Source organism: Neofelis nebulosa, chromosome 8, assembly GCF_028018385.1.
Source record: "Neofelis nebulosa isolate mNeoNeb1 chromosome 8, mNeoNeb1.pri, whole genome shotgun sequence".
In the NCBI taxonomy this organism is placed as follows: Eukaryota; Metazoa; Chordata; class Mammalia; order Carnivora; family Felidae; genus Neofelis; species Neofelis nebulosa.
Genome location: NC_080789.1, coordinates 26,911,267 through 26,934,516, shown reverse-complemented (window position 1 = coordinate 26,934,516; position 23,250 = coordinate 26,911,267). Strand labels below are relative to the sequence as shown.

The 23,250-nt window shown below is 41.5% G+C and overlaps 1 protein-coding gene across 4 annotated transcripts in view; it reads left to right on the top strand.

Moving 5' to 3' along the window:
* Positions 1-20,758, top strand: part of CRADD (CASP2 and RIPK1 domain containing adaptor with death domain) — a 190,235-nt gene extending 169,477 nt beyond the window's left edge. For 2 of the 4 annotated variants that reach the window (XM_058741794.1, XM_058741793.1), the window contains exon 3: positions 1,460-6,176. In XM_058741794.1, coding sequence (XP_058597777.1) covers positions 1,460-1,761 — 302 coding nt within the window. In that variant the 3' untranslated portion in view covers positions 1,762-6,176. Of the gene's footprint in view, positions 1-1,459; positions 6,177-9,611; positions 9,826-9,966; positions 10,077-15,980 lie in introns of those variants that run through there. The other 2 variants (XR_009265448.1, XR_009265449.1) reach the window with 2 other exon arrangements.
* Positions 20,759-23,250: the final 2,492 nt, after the last annotated feature.

Genomic DNA, 23,250 nt, shown 5'->3' with positions numbered 1-23,250 from the left:
TGGAAAACATTAGCTGTTCTAATAGGATGCTTTGTGCCTTCGTCTTGAATTCATAAATCTAAACAATGAGCTGGTGAGTGTGAAGTAGGATTGACTCCAGATCCCTGTAATACTGGTGACAAAGTGTAGTACAAGTAGAGTACTGTCGTGCACACATTTGAGCCAGGGATATGAAAACCTCACTTCTAGTCCCGGCCTAACCAATAAGCAGCCCCAGAACTTGGGATGTTTGGAGTCCTTCTGACTCTCTGCGCTTAGCTACCCCGAACTGCTTTCTTTTCTTCGATTTACCATGGTTTTCTGCCTCAGGGCCTCTGCACAGGCAATCCCCTCTGTGCGGGACACACTTCTTCATCTTTCCATTCACTGGGCTCTTTCCCTCGTGTCCAGGGCCTAGCTTTAAGCCCCTTCCTCTAGAAGGCCTTCTACATCGTAACTGATGATACTTCTTACTGGATATGCCTAGCTCGTCTGTAGTCACTCATTCAGTGTCAGAGTTCCTTAGCAGACTGGCCTCGGGGAGACGGGGATCTAGGAGGTGCAAGGTCAGGTTCTCTCACTGCCCCTCCACAACACATGCTTTCTCTTCCTCCACTGGGCTCTGCCAGGGTGGTAACTCTCCTACTGCTACCTCGTGGCCCCTAAGTTTTATTTCTCCTGAGCAGGCCTCTTTGCTTCCGCTTCTGTTAGGAACCGCAACTTTTCTGGGTAGTGTTCACGTTTATCAGGAGAGAGTAGCTATTCCATGTAGCCCATTACCCTCCAGCACTAGCCATTCCTACAGGAGAGAGTGTCACCCCTGGGGCCCAGGCTGGCATTCTTAATTCCCCACAGAAACCCCTGCTTGGCCTCTCTGATAAAAGATATGGAAGTGAAAAAAAATCATGTTATAAAGCACTATGTGCCAGGTAATCCTAAATGTATGTTTTATATACAAAAAAACTGAAAAGAAATATCAGTAAAACTTTGGATTGTGAGTAACTTGTTCTGCGAGTGTTCCGCAAGATAAGCAAACATTTCTAGTAAATTTTGACTTGATGAACGATGTCTTGCAATACGAGTAGTATGTGATGCCGAATGTCACATGGTCACAACTGAGCCAATGGTTCTTGAAATTCGCTTTGATATACACATGCTTTGGATTACAAGCTTGTTTCTGGAACATGCTTGCAAACCAAGGTTTTACTGTAGATCAAATCATTATCAGCGGGTTTCTCTGATGGGATTTCTAGTATTGTCATTTTCTTATTTTCACATTTTCTGCAATAAACATTTTCATAGATGCTAAATGGTGTTTTGTAAACTCCTGTTTATGGCCTTTTACTGAGCAGCCCCCAGGAAGACTAGGAAAAGTTGGCCCTTCCATATGGAAGTGTTGGGGCTGTCCTCCCACAGTTTTCATGTCTGCCCCCATCTGATGTGTTTGCTCTTTTCACCTTTATGTCTTTCTTTTCCCCAGATGACCGGATGACCGGTATCCCCCTACACATCCTCAACAGCTCCCCATCCGACCAGCAGATTAACCAGCTGGCGCAAAGGCTGGGCCCTGAGTGGGAGCCCGTGGTGCTGTCTCTGGGACTGTCCCAGACGGATATCTACCGCTGTAAGGCCAACCACCCCCACAACGTGCAGTCACAGATGGTGGAGGCCTTCGTCCGCTGGCGGCAGCGCTATGGGAAGCAGGCCACCTTCCGGAGCTTGCAGAGAGGCCTTCAGGCCGTGGAGGTGGACCCCTCGGTGCTCCAGCACATGTTGGAATAATGGTGTCTCCCTCCATCCACCCATGGGGAGCATGTCCCCAAGTTGCATGTGCAGAATCCTGACTTTCTCCCAGGGCAGGTAGTTTTCGGGGTTTTTTTTTGTTGTTGTTGTTGTTGTTCTTGTCGTTGTTGTTTTCTTTTTAAGATTCTTAGGTAAAAGGAGAAAATAGGATTTCCAGTTGATACTACTTGAAAGGCCAGATTACTCAGTGGCTCTACCACATTGACAATTGGTTGTTTTTAATTGCTTGAAGATTGCATTGTTTTAATTGTGCAGGTTTTAATTGTGTGGTTGCCTTTCAGTAAACTGGTAAATCATACTAGCTCAAAACACACACACACACACACACAAAACCCTACTGTGTTATATTACATGCAGGTGTCCTATATATAAAGCATCCACTTTTATATTTCCTGGGAACTGAACTGTGCACTTTGCTATTAATGATGATGATAATAAAAAGTGAATTACTATATATAATGTGACCCTTTCATGAGAGAGTATTGTTTGTTTTTCTCATTCCTGTAGTGCGTAGATTAAAAGTGCATAATTACAGAAGTCATTTTTGTTTTGAAACAGAATTACAAGTAATAACAAAATTCTTACTTTCTCCAGTCAAGATAAATAGGCAGGGTGTCTGCATTAAATTTAAGACACTGAAGCTCCCCTGCAAGACCAGTTCAGGTACCAGCATGCACACCTGAGCCCTTGATCTTTAAAAGGTTGCTTAAGAAAATAACTGTGCCATTTGTTTAAAGGCTTTAGTTGGGGGACAAAAGAGGGTGTGGTCTTTCCGTTGAAACTGTAGGGATTTAAGTGTTGTGCTCTAAAGGAGTACGATTTAGTCTTCTGTCTTTTTATTAATGACACATGATATTTGTCAAATGGTTCACTGTTTTCAAGAGTTTTCATGTATGTGATCTCGTTTGGACCTCACAAAAATCCTATGAAGTAGTTGGGCAAGAGAGGTGAGCCTCCTTCTGTAGTGAAATTGCATGATTTTCCGGGGCCGAATGAGCTAGAATAGGTGTCTTTGGAGCCCTGCCTCTTTCCTGTTGCTCCATGCTGCTTCTCCTCTTTCTCACATGCCCCTCGAAGAAGCTTGAGTCCTGCTGTCCTCCTGCTAGCAGCATCACCTTGGACAAATCACTCCACTTCTCTAACCTAGGCCTCTACAGATGAGGAAATGATTGTCCCCTCTTCCAAGATTTTTGTGATGGTTAAAGAGATAATGTCTGCCAAGGGCTCGTCTAGTGCCTTGCCCTTTGTCAGCTCTCAGAAAATGGGAGCTGTTAATTTGCTGCTGTGGCTGCACACGGACAAAGTTCACAGGCAAAGCCGAATAGTGGCTGCAGGTGAGGACACTGCAGGAGGAAGTGCTGTTACCATGCTTCCTGCCAAGCTTTAACCTGTGATGTAACGTACTAACTCTACCGTGGGGCCAATCAAGAGAAGGACAGGTGAACAGTCTCAATCTGTGATCTGTTCTTCTGAATAATCGAGGAATCTATTTCCTAATCCTAACTTAACCGAGGATTTTTTTCAAAGGGAAAAAATCAGACTTTTTACCTCGCTGTGTTCTGGGATGAGAATATAGAATGGAAGAATTGAACGTGAAATGAGTGCTCACCAAGGTGACCGTGGCACGTCGATAACATCCTCTCAGATGTCTGGCAACCATATTCCCTTTACTAAAAAAGGTCAGTTATTTCACAGTTCAACAAGCAGTTCAAAAGGATGGTGTCCTGGCCCCATCAGCTTTAATTTTCCATTTTGTAGCCCAGCCATTAATTCACTGTCTTGTAAAATTCTCAGACTTCTGGCCCCATCACTGTGCTAGTGATAGACTGAACTTCTATAGCATCTTCAATAAACTGCCTGTCATTTTGAACCTTGGACTTGTTACGTTGCTGTTTGTCCCCTGGGTTTGCCAATAGAGAATTGCTTTGGCTTTTGTTCTCACCGCATTTATGGCCAAGGGAGTATGGCCGGGCTCTGCTGCCTCTGACTAGATGGCATTTTAGAAATGGGTCTGATGATAAGCTAGCTCATCTTCCCACCATTTGCTTGGAATCTGCCATGCACAAAGACACCTTGGTGCTCTGTCAGCAGTGAAGGACAATTTGTGATGAACTTGCCCATCATGGGCTGCCAGGGCCATCAGAGAGCTCTGACTTGTTGCCCTGAACGAGCAGGGTGCCTCCACCATCAAATAGCAGTCGCGCCTGCTAGGCCTGCTCACGTTCTTGCAGAAGATTAGCAGAATGGAAGAACAGAGCATCTAAATCACTACCTCATTTATGCCTGTGGCTGTGAAAAGTGATACTGAATGCCTCTGCCCACCTCCCAAGAGAATTGAGTAGGCGATGTGCCTGCAAGGAGTCCATGTGTTTTTGCATGGTGGAAGATTCTACAGTTCCAGAGGCTGCCTACCCCCAATAGAATTCTGAAGGAGTACAGTGAAGAGGCAGAGCATTTGCAAGCACTGACCGAAAAAAGATAAAGTCTTGCTCCACTTTGGTTTGGGATACACATGCATGTGCGTTCATGAGTATGCCCTCTTAGTTTTTATTAATTTTTCTCTGTATAAAAAATAGTGCATGCTCATTATAGCAGTTTGAAAAATACCGCTGGGCAAGAATAAAAACAAAATAAACATTACCCCTACTCTTGTCTTTCAAAAATAACCAGTATGACACCCGAGGTTTAGTCTCTACCCCCAGTTACTTTCCTATGGCTGCATATTTTTATAATGAAAATGGGATTGTGTCAAATCAACTATAACTATAATAAGTAGTTAAAGGACGCACAAAATTAAAAGATGTAGGTATCATGTAGGTACCTCAGTTTTCAAAATATACTACAGAGCTATAATAATCAAAATTATGGTACTGGCACAAAAATAGATACATAGCTCAATGGAACAGAACTGAAAGCCCAGAAACAAACCCACGCATACATGGTGAATTAATCTACAATAGAGAGGGGAAGAATATATAAATGGGGAAAAGATAATCTCATCAGCAAATGATGCTGGGAGAACTGGACAGTTACATACAAAAAAAAAAAAAAAAAGAAACTAGAACACTCTCTCACACCATTCACAAAAATATTCTCAAAATGGATTAAAGACCTAAATGTGAGGCCTGAAACCATAACATTCCTAAAAGAAGACACAGGCAGTAATCTCTTAGACATCAACCTTAGCAACATATGTATGGATATGTTTCCCTAGGCAAGAGAAGCAAACACAAAAATAGAGTATTGGGACTACACCAAACTAAAAAGCTTCTGCACAGCAAAAGAAGCCATCGACAAGACAAAAAGGCAACCTACTGAATGGGAGAAAATATTTGCAAAGTCTCTATCTGATAAGGAGTTAATATCCCAAATATATAAAGAACTCCTATAATTCAACACCAGAAAAATAATTCAAGTAGAAAATGGGCAGAAGACCTGAATAGACATTTTTCCAGAGAAGACAGACAGATGGCCAACAGACACATGAAAATCACATCACCCATCATCAGGGAAATGCAAATCAAAACCACACTGAGATAGATGTCACCTCATACCTATCAAAATGGCTAGTATCAAAAAAGACAAGAAATAACAACTATTGGTGAAGATGTGGAGAAAAGGAAACTCTCGTGCACTATTGGTGGGAATGCAAACTGGTGCAGCCACTGTGGAAAACAGTATGGAGATTCCTCAAACAACTAAACATAGAGGTACCATACAATCCAGTAGTTCTACTTCTAGGAATTTACCCAGAAAAAATGAAAACACTAGTTGGAACAGCTGCACCCCTCTGTTTATGGCAGCATTGTTTACAAAAGTTAAGATATGGAAGCAACCTAAGTGTCCATCGATAGATAAATGGATAAAGAAGATGTGGCGTATATTTAGAACAGAATATTCCTCAGTCATAAAAAATAAGGAAATCTTTCCATTCATGACAACATAGATGAAATTTGAGAGTATTATGCTAAGTGAAATAAATAAGAAAGAAAAAGACAAATACCATATGATTTCACTTATATGTGGAATCTAAAAAATAAAAGAAATGAACAAACAAAACAAAACATAAACAGACTCATAGATACAGAAAATAAAATGTCGGTTAGGGAGGATGAAGAGGGGATGGGTTGGGATGGCAGGAAAAATAGATTAAGGGGATTAAGAGGTACAAACTTTCAGCTATAAAATAAATAACTCATGGGGATACAATGTGTAGCATAGGGAACATAGTCAATAATACTGTAATAACTTTGTATGATGACATATGTTAACCAGATTTATCGTGGGTATCACTTCATAATGTGTAAAAATACCAATTCGCTGTGATGTGTACCTGAAAATAATAGGATATTATATGTCAATTATACTTCAATAAAAAATAGGATTGTATTGTACGTGCTGTTTTACAGTTGGCTTCTTTTATTTAACATATAGCTGTCTTTCCATGTCATTAAAGATTTTTCTATACCAGTGATTTTCAGCATCCTTTGTGTTTGGAGCACACTTCCAAGTCCTATAATTTTTGGCAGCATGCCTAGAGAAATTAAAAGACTCTAGCTACTTAAGACTGTCTTTCGCTGTCAAAACATCCACCATTATCCCAGTGTTTGATCCTCTCTTAGGGCCATGTCATTGCTTGAGTAGAGCTTTTTGCTGCTCCCCCCTAACACTATGTCCTGAAAAAGCAAAGTTGAGCACTTCCCTGTAAACCTTCTGGGCTTTATTCTGAGCTTTTTATTTCTTCCTCTAGTCAGAAGCCCTCTCCACTGCACTGTGCGATCCACTCAGCTCAGTGTTCATTTCTACAAGAGTAGAATGTGTTCCGGTGAGCGGTAATATTGTGCTGATCCAAATTTGGTGGCACGCCAAATATGATAGACCCGTGTGTGACTGCTGTTCTACACCTTCGTGTTTAGTGGTAGCATGCTATTCCAGCATAGGCATGTGCCATCATTTGTTACCCAGTTTCCCATTATACAAGATGGATCTTTGGGTAGTTTCTGCTTTTTGACTGTTGTAAGCAGCGATGTGACCCAAGGAAGTTCCTTGTTGCTAAATCTTTACATTCACCAGAAGTTACAATGAATTGGATCCCTCCTTTGTTTAGCGCCAGATAAGTTAGTTTTATTATATAGCAAACCACCCCAAGGTGTGCTGGCTTACAACTTGGCTCACAATTCTTGGAGCCAGCTGGACTGTTCTGACCTCGGTCGCCTCAGCTAATCTCTGTGGGCCCTCCTGCATCTGTGGTCGGCTGGGGGGCTGGCTGAGGCTGGCTGATCTGGGACGGCTCGTTTGCGCGCCTGGAAAGTGACATGCTGCTGCCTGCAGCAACAGAGGCGTCTGGGTCATTCATCTCTGCAAAAGGTTTCCCTGCCTTCTTCACTTGGCAGTGGTGGCGGGGTTCCCCATGGGCAGCAAGGAGGCAAACCCTAGTGTGCAAGCACTTGTCAAGCCTCTGTTTGCATCCCTTTTGCTAATATTCTGTTGGCTAAAGTGAGTCCTAAAGCCAGCCCAGAATCTACATGGGAAGGCTTTCCCAAAGGGCGTTGGGAGAGGGAGGGGAATAACGTGAGTACATTTTTTGCAGTCTACTATAGCCAGTATTTTAAAATTGAGATCTCTGGGCCCTGTTGAAAAACAAAGTTCGGTCACCCTGGATCTCCTCTGTCCCATTGCACTAATGGGCAGACCTGTTGCAGAGTGTCACCATCCTCACCTTCGACAGAATGCACACTTGTTACCCAGCTCCTCTGCCTGTTGCATTATCCGCTCAGCCCCCACAGACATTTACATTTATGGGCGTACAGCCAGGAAGGTTCCTAGGATTAACTCCTAGAGGAGGAATTGCCCAGCTTAACGTTGCACGTTTTTAAAAGCTACTTAGACTCTCTAAAACTTTCAAAAAGTTATTTTAAAAACTACTTGCGTGAGCAAAGTATAATGGGTTGGTTTGAAATATTAAGCCAGTTAATTCCCCCAAACATCAGTGGTCACTGCAGAAGTTTCTGCTGGGGCACGTGCACATGCACACACACACACACACACACACACACACACACACACGCAACTGAGGCAGTAGAATGAGTCTGTCTTCAACCCTTTCTCTGGAGAATTCCCCAGAAGTGGTAGTTTTGGAGAGAGACTCCCCTCACTCCGCTACTCAGCAGACATGTATTGAGAAGCTACTATAAGCCTGTCTCTGTGCTGGGTGGGGAAGCAAAAAGATGACCAATAAGTCCACAGTCCGACAGGAACTCACTGTTTGGCCAGTGAGAAACATGGACCTCTAATCACAGCATGAATTCAATAAGGTCCATGCCTGAGTACCAAGTCTCTGGGAATGCAGAGGGGAAGCAATTCATTCTGCCTTGATTCAGAGGTGAGAGGCATGGGGAATACTCTCCAGAGGCTCCCTCTCTTGGACACGTTTCTGTGCCGGAGTCCTCGTGTGTAAAATAGGTACAGTAACAGTACCTACCTGTGGTCACAGTGAGGATCCCACAAGATAAAAGCTTATAACAGTGTCCGGTAGAGAAAAAATGTTTCGCTAAATCATTGTGCTGAATTATTTTAGCAATCAGGGTTTTTCTAACATTCTTCACCCTGCTGGGGCCCTGAGAAGTGCGAGGGTCAGAATCACCTTCTCCTGCTGTGATTTGCAATACGGAAACAAAGTGCGTGGTTTCTCAGTACTTTTAGCAGGACTCTAAAAATAAGAAATAGGAACTAGTAGGCACATTTCAGAGCATATTCAGAATTGGGGTGGGATTCTGATCTAACACTTGACCGTCATTAAATGAATCCCTACAAACAGTGAGCTACTGATTTGCTTAAGCTACCAGAGATACAAAGATAAATTAGACCTAGTTCCTGCCCTATAGGATCTCAGCCTGCTGAGGACACCAGTGTAACAGCTAGCAATTCTGATATTCTTTGGCCAGCACCGAGGAAGGAGCAATTAAGTTGGCCACAGAGGAGGTGGCACCTCAATTGAGGTTTTGTAAGTTCTGCCCAAGTTGGCATGTTGGTTCCTTTGGGACATTAATGTGTATGGACACCAGAATTCCACTTAATTTATTTCATGCCCAATTTGACAAATAGCACTTCTTGCCATGGGTCTACAGGATACCTCCCTGGTGCTGCCTCGAAGTGATTTAGAAATAAAGAGAACCTTATTTATAGACTAAGTTGGCCAATGTTATCCCATTCCGTACATCAAGACAGCAAGACATTGAGAAACATGTGGTTTATTTATCCACAGGAGAATGGGATCAGGCTTCAGATTTTAGATATCAGGCGCATTTGGGGGTTCTCTGTGCCATTTCCAGCCCTTAGTTCTTCCTCTGAAAGACCCACAGATTAAAATTAGATGTTGCTGGCATACAGGGAATGTTTTTAATGTAATAACTGCCTGTTTATTTCTTAGAATTATAAACAGGGCTTAGAAGAACAGGGATGTCTATCTTGTTGGCATTTACTGTTTTTGTAGGAAAAATTAAAGTCTCACAAAGACATAGTTCAGTGAGCCAACTAAGCCTTGTTTGTTAAAATTATGCAAAATATATGGCAATGGTTCTGAAAGCTATTATTAATTCAAAACATAGGCCGTGAAATCCAGGTTTGAGTACTTAGAAGAAACATAGACCCAATGTGTTGATAATATTTACATGTCTCCATTTCATATTCACATTCTGTCTTTAGCCAGTGCTGATTGCAGTGTCAAATGACATTCTTCATGGAGAATATTCATGGAAAATATCTGGTATGGTCTGAATGCTTGTGTTCCTCCTCCCCTAATTTATATGTTGAAATTCTAACCCCTACAGTTGAGGGTCTTAGGAGGTGGAGCCTTTGGGAGGTGATGAGGTCACAAGCGTGAAGCCCTCTTGAAGAGACCCCACAGAGCTTCCTGGCTTCTTGTGCTTAGCGAGGATACAGTGAGAAAGCCCCAGCTCTGAACCAGAAGAGGACCTTCACTAGAACGTGACCATGCTGGTGGTGCCTTGGTCTTGAACTTCCCAGCTATCAGAATTGTGAGCAGTAAGTTTTTGTTGTTTATAAGCTATCCAGTCAGTGGTATATTTTTTTTATAGCAGTACAAATAGAGTGAGACAATATCAAATGGATTAGATCAACTAATTATTATTCTTTCTTTTGGTGGCATAAAACCTCCCTCATCAGCTTCTAGGAGATGTATTGATTTAATCAGGACTTTGCTGATACCACAGTCTTTGGCATGACTTATTGGCTCATTGCTGATCCCAGGAAGAGACCAAGTGTTCACAAATGAAGTAAGTCCGTTCATAGATGAGTGGTGAACTTAGTGCCTCTGGCTGTCATGGCCGTTGATGGGGGGCTTGGGGGAGCTGTGTAGGGAATATTTCTTGAAGGCTCAGAATATTTGTGATAGGTGGTGGTTCTTTTTAGGGGGCATAGATCCCTTTAAGGGTGTGAAAAGGCTGTGAGATCTGCAAGAAGAATGCAGGCTTCTTTGAGGAATCATTCTTTTAAAAAATGCACATGTGTACACACAACAGTTGGCATTTAATTTTTAGGAGATTCCCACCACACCTGCATCTAGTTCATTCATCCCAAGAACCCTAAATCTTTAGGTTGTCAAAAGGTCCCTGGCATCAGACTTCGTTAGCATCTAGGCCTGACTGGTCATTTTCTGGTTTTGTAGAGTATTTGGAAGCCTTGTGTCCAACAGAATGAAGCTAAATGTTTCTGTTGGATTTTGCTAGTATGTAATTCCTGGTATGAAGGGCTAACCACAGTATGGGAATAATGGTGAAACCATTTGTCTGACCTCTGATCTTTACACAGCTGGTCATAGACCGTCTGCCCTATGGGAAGGCAGGCAGGTGGTCCTCCTAGACTCACCTCTTGGAAAGGTAAGAGCTTGCAGACATGCAGTGCATGACAATCTCTGGCTTCTAGGAGCTTTCTGCCTCAGCCCCAACTCTTTACAACCAGAGATCTTACACAGGAGAGGACTGAGACTATTGTGCCCAGCACATTGGGGATCATTGATTTTCAGGGGCAAATTATATACAGTCTCATCTACTTTATATACTGGGAAATTATTTCCAACAGTATCTTTTTGTCCAGCCATCTGCTTGAGTCAAGTTTTTGTCAACCTCTGGAAAAAGTAATTATTCCCAGCTCTGAAACTGGGCTCCATGCTGGCTTTCTGCTGACAGCGTGGACCCTCTGGCTTGTCTCTATTCTATTGTCAGGAGTTCTTTTGTCACTTACTATTTGTCAGCTGCTGATTTTCCAACCAACACTATCTTTGAGGCTAAAAATAAACCCTCCCAACACAAGTCCTCTCTTTATGATAGTGTGGAAGACAATAGACCAGTCACTTGTGGATATAATTTTATTCAGGCTATTGCAATAGGAGGAACACTTATTAATGAGAAATGTCTCAAAGAAAAGGAAGGAGGCCTGAATTTTATAGAGGCAAGTAAACAAGGGAGTCATCCACAAGTCTTGTGGGAATAATGAGGAAGAATGGAGGTGGGTCTTAGAATATGGGAAGGCTGACTTTTCCATTGTGGTGGTTAGCCATTTCTTAGAACAAAAAAGCGTGGGGGGATTTCTCAATGATCACTGCTGTCAGGGAGCACAGGGTTTAGACAAAGTTCAACACTGTCAAAAGTCATATCTTCTTTAGCTTTTAAGAGCCTAACAAAATTTGGAAGAAAAAATTGTTTTTATAAGAGTTGGATATGAGGTAAAATCAGAATTCTGGCATCTTGACTGCTTGTTCTATAAAAGACACTTAAGCTGTCGCCTCATTTAATTTGGGTAGAGAAAAATGAATGGCCTACACGATCAAAGCTCAACAAAAGGAAAGGAAACAAAGCTATTATGACTTTCCTAGAGACACAGAGAACACATGGAATGATTTTCAATTTGCACCAGTTATGGGAAGGCTGTGACTTACAAAAATTCAGTCAACATGTACTTTTTGAGCACCCACTGAATGCCAGGCATGGGTACAGGTGCTGGGGCTACAGCAGTCGATGCTCCAGTCCAAAACTCGTGCCCTCGTGGAGCTCTCCTCTATGGAGAAAAAGAACACACAAAGGGACAGTGAGAGCCAGAGGAAGGAGTGATGTCGTCTTTTAAAAAGTTGTTCAGAGAAGGTTTCAGTAAGAAGGTAACAGGAGTAAAGTCTGCTAGGTGAGGGAGGGAGCCATGCTGAGAGGCCTGAGGGAATCTTCTGGGTAGAGGGAAGAAAAAAATTGTGAAGGCCTGAGATGGGAACTTGCCAGACGTTTTCAGGGAATCACAAGGAGGTCAGAGCAGCTAGAGTGCAGTGGGCAAGAGGGCAAGTACTAGGTGCTGAGGCCGAGAATCTGACGGGCCCCTGTAATGACTTTGCTTTCATTCAGGGTAAGACGGGAAGCTACTGGATGGCATTCAGCAGAGGCATGACATCATCTAACTTACATTTGCAAAGGATTGAGCTAGCTAACATTTTAAGAGGGCTGAATGAAACAGTACAGAGGCTATTGCACCATTCTCGAGAAGATGGGGGCTCGGATCAAGATGGTCATGGCAAAGTGTAGTGAATGTGAGATACGCTGTTCAGCTCTTCTTCAGGCATGGTAGATTGATTTCTCCAGCAGCTGGGAGGTCTCCAGCTAATGGCCTTTGGCTGGCAGCCGTCTTCAAGGATTGTCTCCTCTGAAGAGAGCACTCTTGCCCAGTGGCATCCCCCCTTCCCAGGGCAGTCTGCATCCTGTGACCAGTAAGGGGTACAAAGGCGTGGCCCCTCACCCCACTTCAAGACAACTCCTAAGGGCTGTCCCAGCTCAGGGCTCCTCGTGGAGTCAGCACAGGCCTTTGGGGTGACCAAATCACAGCCCAACTTTTCCTTCTGCCCAAGCCTGTTTGCATCCCTTCCCCAGGCATTAATCCCAGGAGCACTCCTTGATAACCTTCCTGTCCACTTAACTCCATCTCAGAGTCAGCTTCCAGGGGACACAATCTGTTACATGGAGAGTGGGAGCAGTGGTCAGATTCTGAATGTTTTGAAGGTAGAGCCAAATGGATTTGTTGATGGATTGGGTGTGATGTTAAAAGAAAAAAAAATCAGGGGCACCTGGGTGGCTCAGTTGGTTAAGCATCTGACTCTTGATTTCGGTTCAGGTCATGATCTCATAACTCATGAGTTTGAGCTCTGCTTAGGGCTCCACACTGAGCATGAAGCCTGCTTAATATTCTCTCTCTCCCTCTCCCTCTGCCCCTTCCCCCAACTCTGTAAAAGAAAAAGAAAAAAGAAAAGTAAAAAAAAAAAAATCAATGATGAAATGACAAGATTTTTTTCCTAAACAAATAGAAGGATGAAATCACTATTTACTGTTAAGAGAAAGGCCATGGGAAAGGCAGGGGTTTTGAGCGGGGGGCGGGGGGTGGTGAGGAAGGTAGGGAATATACTAAAAATAAAAATAAACTCTTAAGATTCATATGGGTAAAAGGCCAAATTCCATTTCGAGGAGGACATTCTTAACTTTGGCTTTGAATACTCCCCAACATTATACAGTTTTAGATAAAATCTGTTGTAGTAGACATTTCATTTAATTTGAGGAATGTGAGAGTAATTAAACATACAAAATGTGAATACATATTTTCAACCATTATGCAATGGCTGCTAATTCATAGAGACAGAAAGAGTCTAAGTGGTTTTATAAGGAAACAAAGCCAGCCATTGGCACATCCACCAGGATGTGTATCAAGAAGTGCTTTTTTTTTTAATAAGGCCCTTATAATTCATAGTACAATAACAGACTCCCTTTAGAAGTTGAAAAGAAACAAAGCTGCTTACAAACTCTCTATATCACACACCCAGAAAATAATCCCAAGGCAACATGACATGACACCACCCTGCACAGATATAGCTCTAAGAAAGTTCATAGTAAAAAAAAGTCCATTGTAGGGTACAATAAATAGAACATGAATCTTTGAGCTGGGGCCTGACAGACCATAGATAAGTAGAAAGGCTGGGGAAGGGTGTTTCTAGAGGGAGGAGGAATGTGACAGGAGGCCCAGAAGTGAGGATGGATAAGACAGAGACTAGGGACAGTGGTGATGAGCTTGCTTCCCAAGAAGATTACATCAGTTGGGTTCAGTGGGACAAGTTCACTAACTTTTAAAACCAGAAGGGTTTGAATTTCACCTTTTTTGATTACCAAGGGAATAGAAGAAATTTTCTCAAAACCTTTAAGGTGCTAATATGCATTGTGAATCTCCAAGATGGAACGGGCAGTATTTCCCAAACCTATTTTGACATTGAAAACTTTTCTCCATGAGACCACCTGTTGCCATCTTTGGAAAGATTTATTCTATAGGCACACTGAGGCAGAGGACACTCAAACATAGAGCATGCTGGGAAGACTAGTGGCTCAAAGGTGCCAAAAATTATCAAGATTTTTAAAGGGCATGAATAGTATCCTGGGTGGCGTACGAATAGCATTAATTTATTCTCCTCCTCTCATGATTCCTCCTCACTGTAAGCAGCACATTGTGGGTCACTTGGAAACAGATTTGTGGTCTTCCAGGACCTTCTTTTCTTGCTTTAATGACTGATGAGTCTGTCACATTGTTTTATCATATGATCCTTGTATTCTTGCAAAATACCCTCCTGGCTTGCTGTCATTGCATTTGGTTCAGGCAATAGGTTGTATTGCCTGTTCTTCAGCAGGCAGTGGGCACTTTCTCTGGTCATTGTCAGATGCCAGGTGGCACCTGTAAGACAAGCAGGAAGGAACTGCTCTTGCCCCATAACAGCAGCCCCAAGCCAGAAGGCTCTGTCGACAGCCCCAGGCCTTCTCTGTCTGTCCCCACTCTTGCCAGGAGTTTCTGTATATTTGCTGTCTTCCCATTTGGGTTCTCAATTTGCTTACTCTGGTACCTCTTGCCACTTGGAAATTGAACTTGACTTTTTCTTGTCTTCCTTCTATATTTCAAAAATATCTGAAAATAGCTTTTTTTTTTTTTTTTCCCTAAAGGGGCCTCCAGAAAATCTTTAGGAGTAGTTCCTAACCGGAGTGGCACTACATCCCCCCAGCCCTTCACCATGTGGCATTTGGAAATGTTTGGAGGCATTTTTTGGAGGGGGTTGTCCCCATGCGTGGGGGGTACCATAGTAAGCATTTGACACTATGGGAGGTTGCCCTACCCAGTGAAGAGCTGCCTTGCCTGAAATGCCAGTCCTCCCCCAATGGGAGCTGCTGTATGCTTCCCAAACTCCGGTCAGCTGAGTGCCACTTTGTTAATTTTCAGTATCAAATATACCACCTGTGCCGTTATTAATTTAACATTTTTTTGAACTAACTCACTTTAAAAAATCTTTAAGCAATAGTATGTTTGAAATATGAGTCACCGTTGTCGTGTATATGTTTTACAGTACACATAGAAATAAATACCTAACACCTCATACAAAATATTCTTCATTAGTGATACACATAGGAAGTTTGGGAACACTGGGCCCTTCTTATACTCTGTTGGGTTTTTGATGGGTGCATTAGCCTTACATGCACTTTCTCTTCTAAACTATGAAGTTTAAACAAGCACAACTGATGGACTCCTTAGTATGGGCCTTATAAGGGCAAAGGCCACATGTTTAATGTCCCAGAAAAGTCATTTATTTTATATAAAGAAGTCTGTTCGACTGGAAACGACAGCATCCTTGACCCAAGTCAGCATTCTTGACCCAACTTTGCTGGTTGCAGAGTCATAGGATACAAGTGAGGCTCACTTGGCATTTGCTCCTTGGATTGCCAGCTCCATGAGGGCAGACCTGCACCTTGTGGTCGACCCTGCCTTTCCTAATATGGCACAAGCTTCATGATTAATGAGTCTCAGTGAATGAAAATGTGAACAAATGAATGTATGCTTACCCATCCCCGCAGGACAAACAATGAAGTACTCTAAATGTTCACTGTCACTGAGTAAAAATCAGTCTTGTGCACATGTTTCTTGGGCAAGTTCTGGAACTTCTCTGTGCTTCACTTTCGTTACCTGTGAAATAGAGATAATAGTGTCACCCTCACAACACTGATCCGAGGAGTCATTGAGATAGTATTTGTAAAGCCCTTAGAACAGTGTCAGGCATAGAATAAATGTTATAGAAATATTTGATGAATGAGTGAATGAATGAATGGTGTCTGTCTTGTATTCAGGTTTTCAATATTTGTGGAAAGAGGGAGTCAACGGATGCTGGGTCTAAATGTTCCTGCACTCCACATCCTTGATGCTGAGCAGTTCCCGGGGACAGCTGCAGCTGCTGAAGCACAGCGTCCCAGGCTCCACTGAGGGGACCTGCTGTAGTCATCAGCACAGAAAGAACTCTCCAGAACAGGTGGCCCAGGATATGCTTCCTTTCCCCCTACCTCATTACAGGCTGCATAGAGACTGTGTCCTGGTACTTACTTAAGGCAATGCTAGAACACGTCCCCTTAGCTAAATTCCTGCTCCATCTCAATGGACTCAGTCTGCCAGAGCACCACATTCACATGCCCTGAGCAGAGGGTGGGAGGAGAGAAAAGGAGAGGAAGCAGCACTGATGGAGCATATGACCCAGGCACATGGAGGGTGATCTCAACTAAGTTTCGTGTCATTTCATCCTCTGACAACCTTAGGAGCCAGGATTTTAGCCTCACTTCTCTTATTTTACAGGTCAGGAACCTGATGCTCCAGGAAGTTAGCTAACCTGGCCGAGGTCATTCACTAAGATACATAGCAATGCCAAAATCTGAACTCAGGTCTGCCTGAGTTGTTGTTGTTGTGGTGGTGGTGGTGGTGGTGGTGGTTGTTGTTGTTGTTGTTGTTGTTTATAACCTCCTGAGGTACAGCCAAGGGCCCAGAATGGCCCTGTCAGCTTCATATTAAACATGTCTCCAGTCCACCTGCTGGGTTTTTGGTGTCAGTGCCTTTCTCCTGTCATTATTACAGAAATTAAGTGAGTGATGTTCATAAAATAGATGTTCTTTAATATCTCCTGCTGCGCCAACCATCAAGTCATGTGATGTGGCACAGCAAAGTGAGGTTGTGGTTATTGCCCTGTGGGATTTCATCAAAAGCCAAGATAATCCTGGCTGAGACAGTCTGCAGGCAGGGCACAGCTTGGGTTTGAATAGAGCATTTGTCTCATTGGCTGAAGGAAAAGGACTCTATTCATAACCTTCTCCTGATAGCCTTTGCGCGAGAAAGTGTAGGAAAAGCCAGATTCTCAGCAAGAAGGGGCCTGTTCCCTTTCTCTGAGCATGAGGATTCCACATTCCATTCCTGGCAACCATGATTTAGATAAATGGTTTAAATTTTCTTTTTCCCACAATTATGGGGGCAGTACTAAGAAGTTATCATCATATCTAAGTGTTCTGGGGAGTAAGTATTCTTACTTGATCTAGATAAAGGAAATCTGAGCTCCTCCTTGACATCACTAAAGAATCTCATTGCTCTCTGTCCTCACCCTAAAGCTTTCCTTCTGTCTCCAAGGAGTAGACGCCAAAACTGTTTCCAAAGTGAAATGTCACTAGCCCACTCTACCCTCTGAGGAACAATCGCCCTGCCCTTTATAGCTGACTGTGACTGCCATCCAGCCTTCCAAACAGCTTATCTTTTTAAATCGCTCACAGGATTGGGACATGATCTGCCATCTGAATTTGTTAATTCCAGCAAAGATTATGTGAAGTCAATATTGGTCAACCTGAAGTTTGCAACATGTAACAATCTGAGGAATTCCCTTCCTGGTCCCACCGACTGTGACCTAAACAGATCCCCAAACATGGTGGCCTCCCTTGCAGTACAGGGCTTGCTCAGGCAGTAATGGCCCCAGTATTTAAGATTCATAGTGAGTGCTTCAGGCACAAACTCATGTGTGTGAGTCTGTACTGCTCCAGTCTCCAGGTACAGTTGGCACTTCTGTGAACCTCTTCCTTCCCATGTCCAGGCTGTTGGCATCCCACATCAAGCCACTATGGTTTCCTCTTCTTTCCCTAGGCTCTACATCTCACATGCAACCTCAGACTTTTCTGCTCTTCCTTGATTCATTCATTCATTCATTCATTCAACAAATAAGTTTTTGTAGTACCTACAATGTACCAAGCACTGGTGAAGGATATCATAGTGAACTAAACAAGCATATATCCTGTCCTCATGGAGCTTACAATCCAGTGAAGAGTTATAAGCTACAACAAATGATAAGAAGAAAAAGATCAATGAGCTATGAGAGCATACTGAAAGGAGGCCCACTCTCACTTGGGGGTCAGAAGGTTCCTATGAGGATGCTCTGGTCCCCTACTCTCTGCTTCATTACCTCAGGCTTGGTCCTTGAGCTCTGTCATCGGTTAGCCTTCCATTTTGGTGGCTCTGTTGGACCATTTATTTTGCTTTTGAGTTTTCCTCTCCAAGATGTCACCTTTCAGTAATGCCCCTTTATTCAATGAACCACAGTCAAAGATAACAGGGCAAAAGCTATCAACGATTACTTTACAAATGCTAGTCAATGACTATGGAAACAGTGAGAAAGAGGTTGGCATGAGACCCAATAGCTTGTAACCTGAAAATATTACTGTAAATTCTGTGTGCCGGTTCTACAGCACTGGTAATGAGGTGCCATTTCTTGTGACCTGGCCCTTCACCACACTCGGACAGCATATACTGTCCAGGCCCTATATGTAGGACCCCAATATTCTAAGACCTCAATATTATTTCATTTGCCTCTAGTTTGCCTAGAACTTGTTTCATTTTTCCACTAATTCAAAAAAATATTTAAGCCAATGTGTCAGGTGCTGGGGCAGTGAGGTGACAAGACATGAACAGCACCTTGTTCAATGTAGCTTGTGTCCATTGTTGCCAAGTTAAATGAACATATCAGGACGTCAGTGGAGATGCTGCCCATTGTTGGTGAAGGGGCAACAGTCATACTCAAGGCAACTCACGTGGTCCAGACTTTACAAAGCCACAGTCCGCGCTGCCAGCTTAGGGGATTGGCAAGAACTTCCAGATCTTTCCACTTGCTCTTCAGTCACTGATTATGTCATTTTTACTTCCATTGAAGTAATACAACCCTATAAAGAGTCAGATAGTCTTACATGACTGATTACAAAGAACATCCCTTGACCATCCACTTCCCTCATTTAAATTTAGTCCACTAGGGAACCCACTTCAATTTATTTAGCTGTTTCATTTCAGATCCACTATATCTCTTAATAGCTGCTACCCCTTGATTTTTTATGACAATTATGTTGAGATATAATTCATATACCATGAAATTTACCCTTTTAAATAATTGTACAATTCATTGATTTTTAAAAATATATTCATGGAGTTATGCAACCATCACCACTATGTAATTTTAGAACATTTTCAATATCCTAAAAAAAACAAAACACCAAACACACTAACAGCCACTCTCCATGTCCTCTGTTCCCAGCCTTGGAAACCACTAATCTACTTACCATCTCATGGATTTGCTTTTTACGGACATTTCATTAATGGGATCATGCAATATATGGCCTTTTGTGTCTGGCTTCTTTCACTTAGAGTAATGTTTTCAGAGTTCATCCATGTTGCAGCATGTGTCAGTAATTTATTCCTTTCTGTAAGCTGAGTGATGCTCCATTGAAAGGATATACCACTTTTTTGTTTATCCATTCAACAGTTGATGGACACTGGGGTTGTTTCTACTTTCTGGCTATTATGAAGGAAGCTGCTACGAACATCCGTGTACAAGTTTTTGTGTGGATATATTTTGTCAATTCTCTTGGGTACAGACCTAGGAGTGGAATTGCTGAGTCACTGATTTTTCAAGCTTTGGGCATTATTTACTGGCTTCTCACATGGAGTCACTATGGAGACATCTTACCTTCCATTGCTACCTCTCTTCCACATACACACTTCCCATCCTTCATTCTTCCAATGTTTATATCATAATTTTGATTGGATCAGAATTAATATGATAAGATAAATGTTGAACTACGACTACTTTTCCTTAAGGAACTTTTGATTTTACCTGGAGTTATTGGTCTTATTTATTTTCTATGTATCTATCACTAATTCATCCTTATTTCATCTCCTCTCAAAATGTTCATATGCATTAGGCATTCTATCAGTTTTGTCCTCCCAGGTTTTTCTCAGAGTCTTCTGATTTGCTCCAGTCTAGACTAGTTGTTCTTTAGACCTGCAGTATGGTTGTTATCACGAGATTTCCCTTCACCAACACGCAGGGGGTTTCTTTCACCTCTCTCTTGTTGGGTTCCTTTTGTCCTAGATCCCATGTCTTTCTCGTGTTTCATTCCCCTATTTTTGTGGAATAGCTCCTCCAGTTGCATCCTGAGAACACTGCATAGTGGGTATGTTGTTTGAGAACTTACCTATCTGAAAAGGCTTTACATTATTTAATTATTGCTTTTTTTGATATTAATTTTTGCTAGTTTCATTTGACATAAAATTCTATAAAATTCACTTACTTGCAGATTTTTTTTCTAGTTTCCTTAGTTGCTGTTGAAAAGATCGAAGCCATTCTGATTTTTTTTTTTTAATTTAACCAGTTTCTTATTCTCTCAAAGCTTTTAGGGTTTTCTCTTTGACTCCAATATTCTTAAATATGATATAGTTTGACTAATATATTTTATTCATTTTGCTGGACACGTGATAGGCCCCTTTTATCTGACAATAGCCTTCAATACTAAGAATTTTCTTGAATTATTTATTTAGTGATTTTATTTCCTCCATTTTTTAATTTTTTCCTCTTTCCATGACTCATATTATTTGGATATTGAGCTTCCTGATTTGGTCCTCAGATATTCTGATCTCTTCTGTCCTGTTTTCTGTCATTTTGTCATCCTTTGTAATGTTTTGTCAAATTTTCCTTCCAACCTTTTAATTGGATTTTTAGTTTATACCATTTTTTAAATTTCTAAGACTTTTTTGTTTTATGAATTCACCTTTTAAAACATCATCCTACTGCTTCACATTTATAGCATACCCTTGTAGCTCTCTGATAGTTTTCACCTTATTATTTAATTTCTGTTTTCTCCAAATTAATTCTTTGTTTTTAATCTCTTTCATGTTTAAGTCTTTCTTCAAATATCTGGTGATCTATGGTTGTTCAATTACATTTACACTACAGGGGCAGGGCACCTGGCTGGCTCAGTTGGTTAAGCATTAGACTCTTGATTTCGGCTCAGGTCATGATCTCATGGTTTGTGGGATTGAGCCTCAAACTGGGCTCCATGCTGGCTATGCAGAGCCTGCTTGGGATTCTCTCTCTCTCTCTCTCTCTGCCCCTCCCCTGCTTGCATTCTCTCTCTCTTTCTCTCAAAATAAATGGATAAACCTCTTTTTAAAAAAAAAAAAATGGGGACACTGAAAAACTTAATGACAGCTCAGTATTGTCAGTGAGACTGAAAGACCACCAGATCAGGCTGCGCTGTTTAATTGGATAACTCTAGTGTCAGTGTCTTTAGATCTTTCCTTTGGCTTGTCAGATGTTTTTCAGAGAAGAATTGCCTTATATCCTGCACAGTATTATGGGAACCAAGTGATGGAAGAGAGCAAGGAGCTATAGGGGAGTGTCTTAATATTTATTATTTAATCCTTCTGTTTCCAAAATTGTTGCTTCTCTCAACTATGCCATGTGTCTCCCATCTCGGAGACCTATTTATACTCTCTCCAGGGTATAAACCTCATTTTCTGCTGACGTAGAAAGAGAGTGAGTCACCTGATTGCACAAAGTAGGGAAGAGGGTTTTTGCTGGGAAAGAGGGTTGTATCTAGCTTCCCCTTAGATTTCTGTCCTCCCTTCGTTCCCAAATTACAAACTCCTATTGCTTCTAATTCTTGATGCTTTGGGTTTTATACAAGCTTATAAGTTTGCTCACTTAGGACTTAGATTTCCTGGGTCTGCTAGGTAGGTTATCTTTCCTCCTGTTTTTTAACTTGCAATGTTTTCTAGCTATCCTTTCCCCTCCAATTCTCTTTTTATCTTGACTTTATATCTTTTTTAAGAATATCTTTCTGTCAGTTAGTGGGAATCCAGAGAAAGTACAGGAAAAATGTGTCTAGTTTTCTAACTTTAAAGTGACTTTGACTCTTCCTTTACATATATTTTACTGAGAAAATGTCCCAATATGTAATTTGCTCTCTTAATGGTTACTTTTTAAAGGTAAAAAAGACAAGGAAGTTACAGCAATAATTTTGGAGGCATATTAAAGCATTTCTTACTGACAAAGTTGGCAAAATTGTTGTAGGTTAAAATGAAATTGCAGTGACCTTAATTCACAAAGACAAAATTGTCTATTTAAAATTTTGAGAAATGAAGTAAATTGTGAAAGTAAATGAGGGAATGTGAAAGGATTGCGGTCAATTGTGAATATTCATAGTAGAGCAGCACTGGGGGATAAAGCTCTGGGCCAGGTTGGACCGGGAATGAGGTTTTGCAGGTATAGTCAGAGGAAGCATGGCTGGAAGAATCCAAATTGTTTTTGATGGGGAGCCCAGAAGACAGCACTGATTGTTTCCTTCAAAGGAAAGGCAAGACTGAGACACGATGTCAGAAAATTGGATGGGGCAATAGCTCAAAATCAAGATTGAGAACAGCAAAAAGGGCTGGATACTCCCCATCTTATGAATGTCATATGCATAGTTAATCTTATGGGAAAGATTTAGAAGATTAATAATATCCAGTGTTGAACAACATTCACATATACTGCTGGAGAGTGTATATTGAGATAGCTTTTATTGGAGAGTAATTTGTAATTGTATGTTAAAATTTTAAATATGAATTTACTTTGATTTATCAATTCCACTCCTAGGATAATGATTCTGTAGGAAAGACGAAAAAAATTAATGTATAAGGATGTTTATTACATCATTGCTTGGAATAGGAAAAACTGGAAACCACCAAAATGCACATTAATAGAGGATTGTTTAAATTCATGAAGTTGTAGATCTGCAAAGAGTCTTCATAAGGAGTTGTACTCAAAAGAAAGTAATTTAGTATCTTTCAAGGAACACTGAAAGAGGTCTAACTCATAACTCATAGCTCCATTTAAGCTTATTCTTGTTGTACGGCCTTAGAATTGAATACTTGAAGCACCATGTATCAGGCAAAATAAGGTCAATCACTATATATTGACCCATAGCAATATCTAAAATATGTTATTCAATTTAAAAAGTGTTATCAAATAGAATATATAACATGATCTCCTTTATATTTAAAAAAATATAAAGGCTTCCGGCTTCAAGTAATGGCAGAGTAGTTTGGATTAGACTAAATCTCACATTGATAATAATTATAAACTTTGCTTATAGACCTACTTCAAGGCCTTAGAGAAGGACCACAAACAGACACAAACTGGAGGACATATAATCCACATTTCGCTGGCTTTTCCCCTGCAGACATTGAGCAATCTGTAGAACTTAGACTTATTGGACTAAAGAGTTAGAG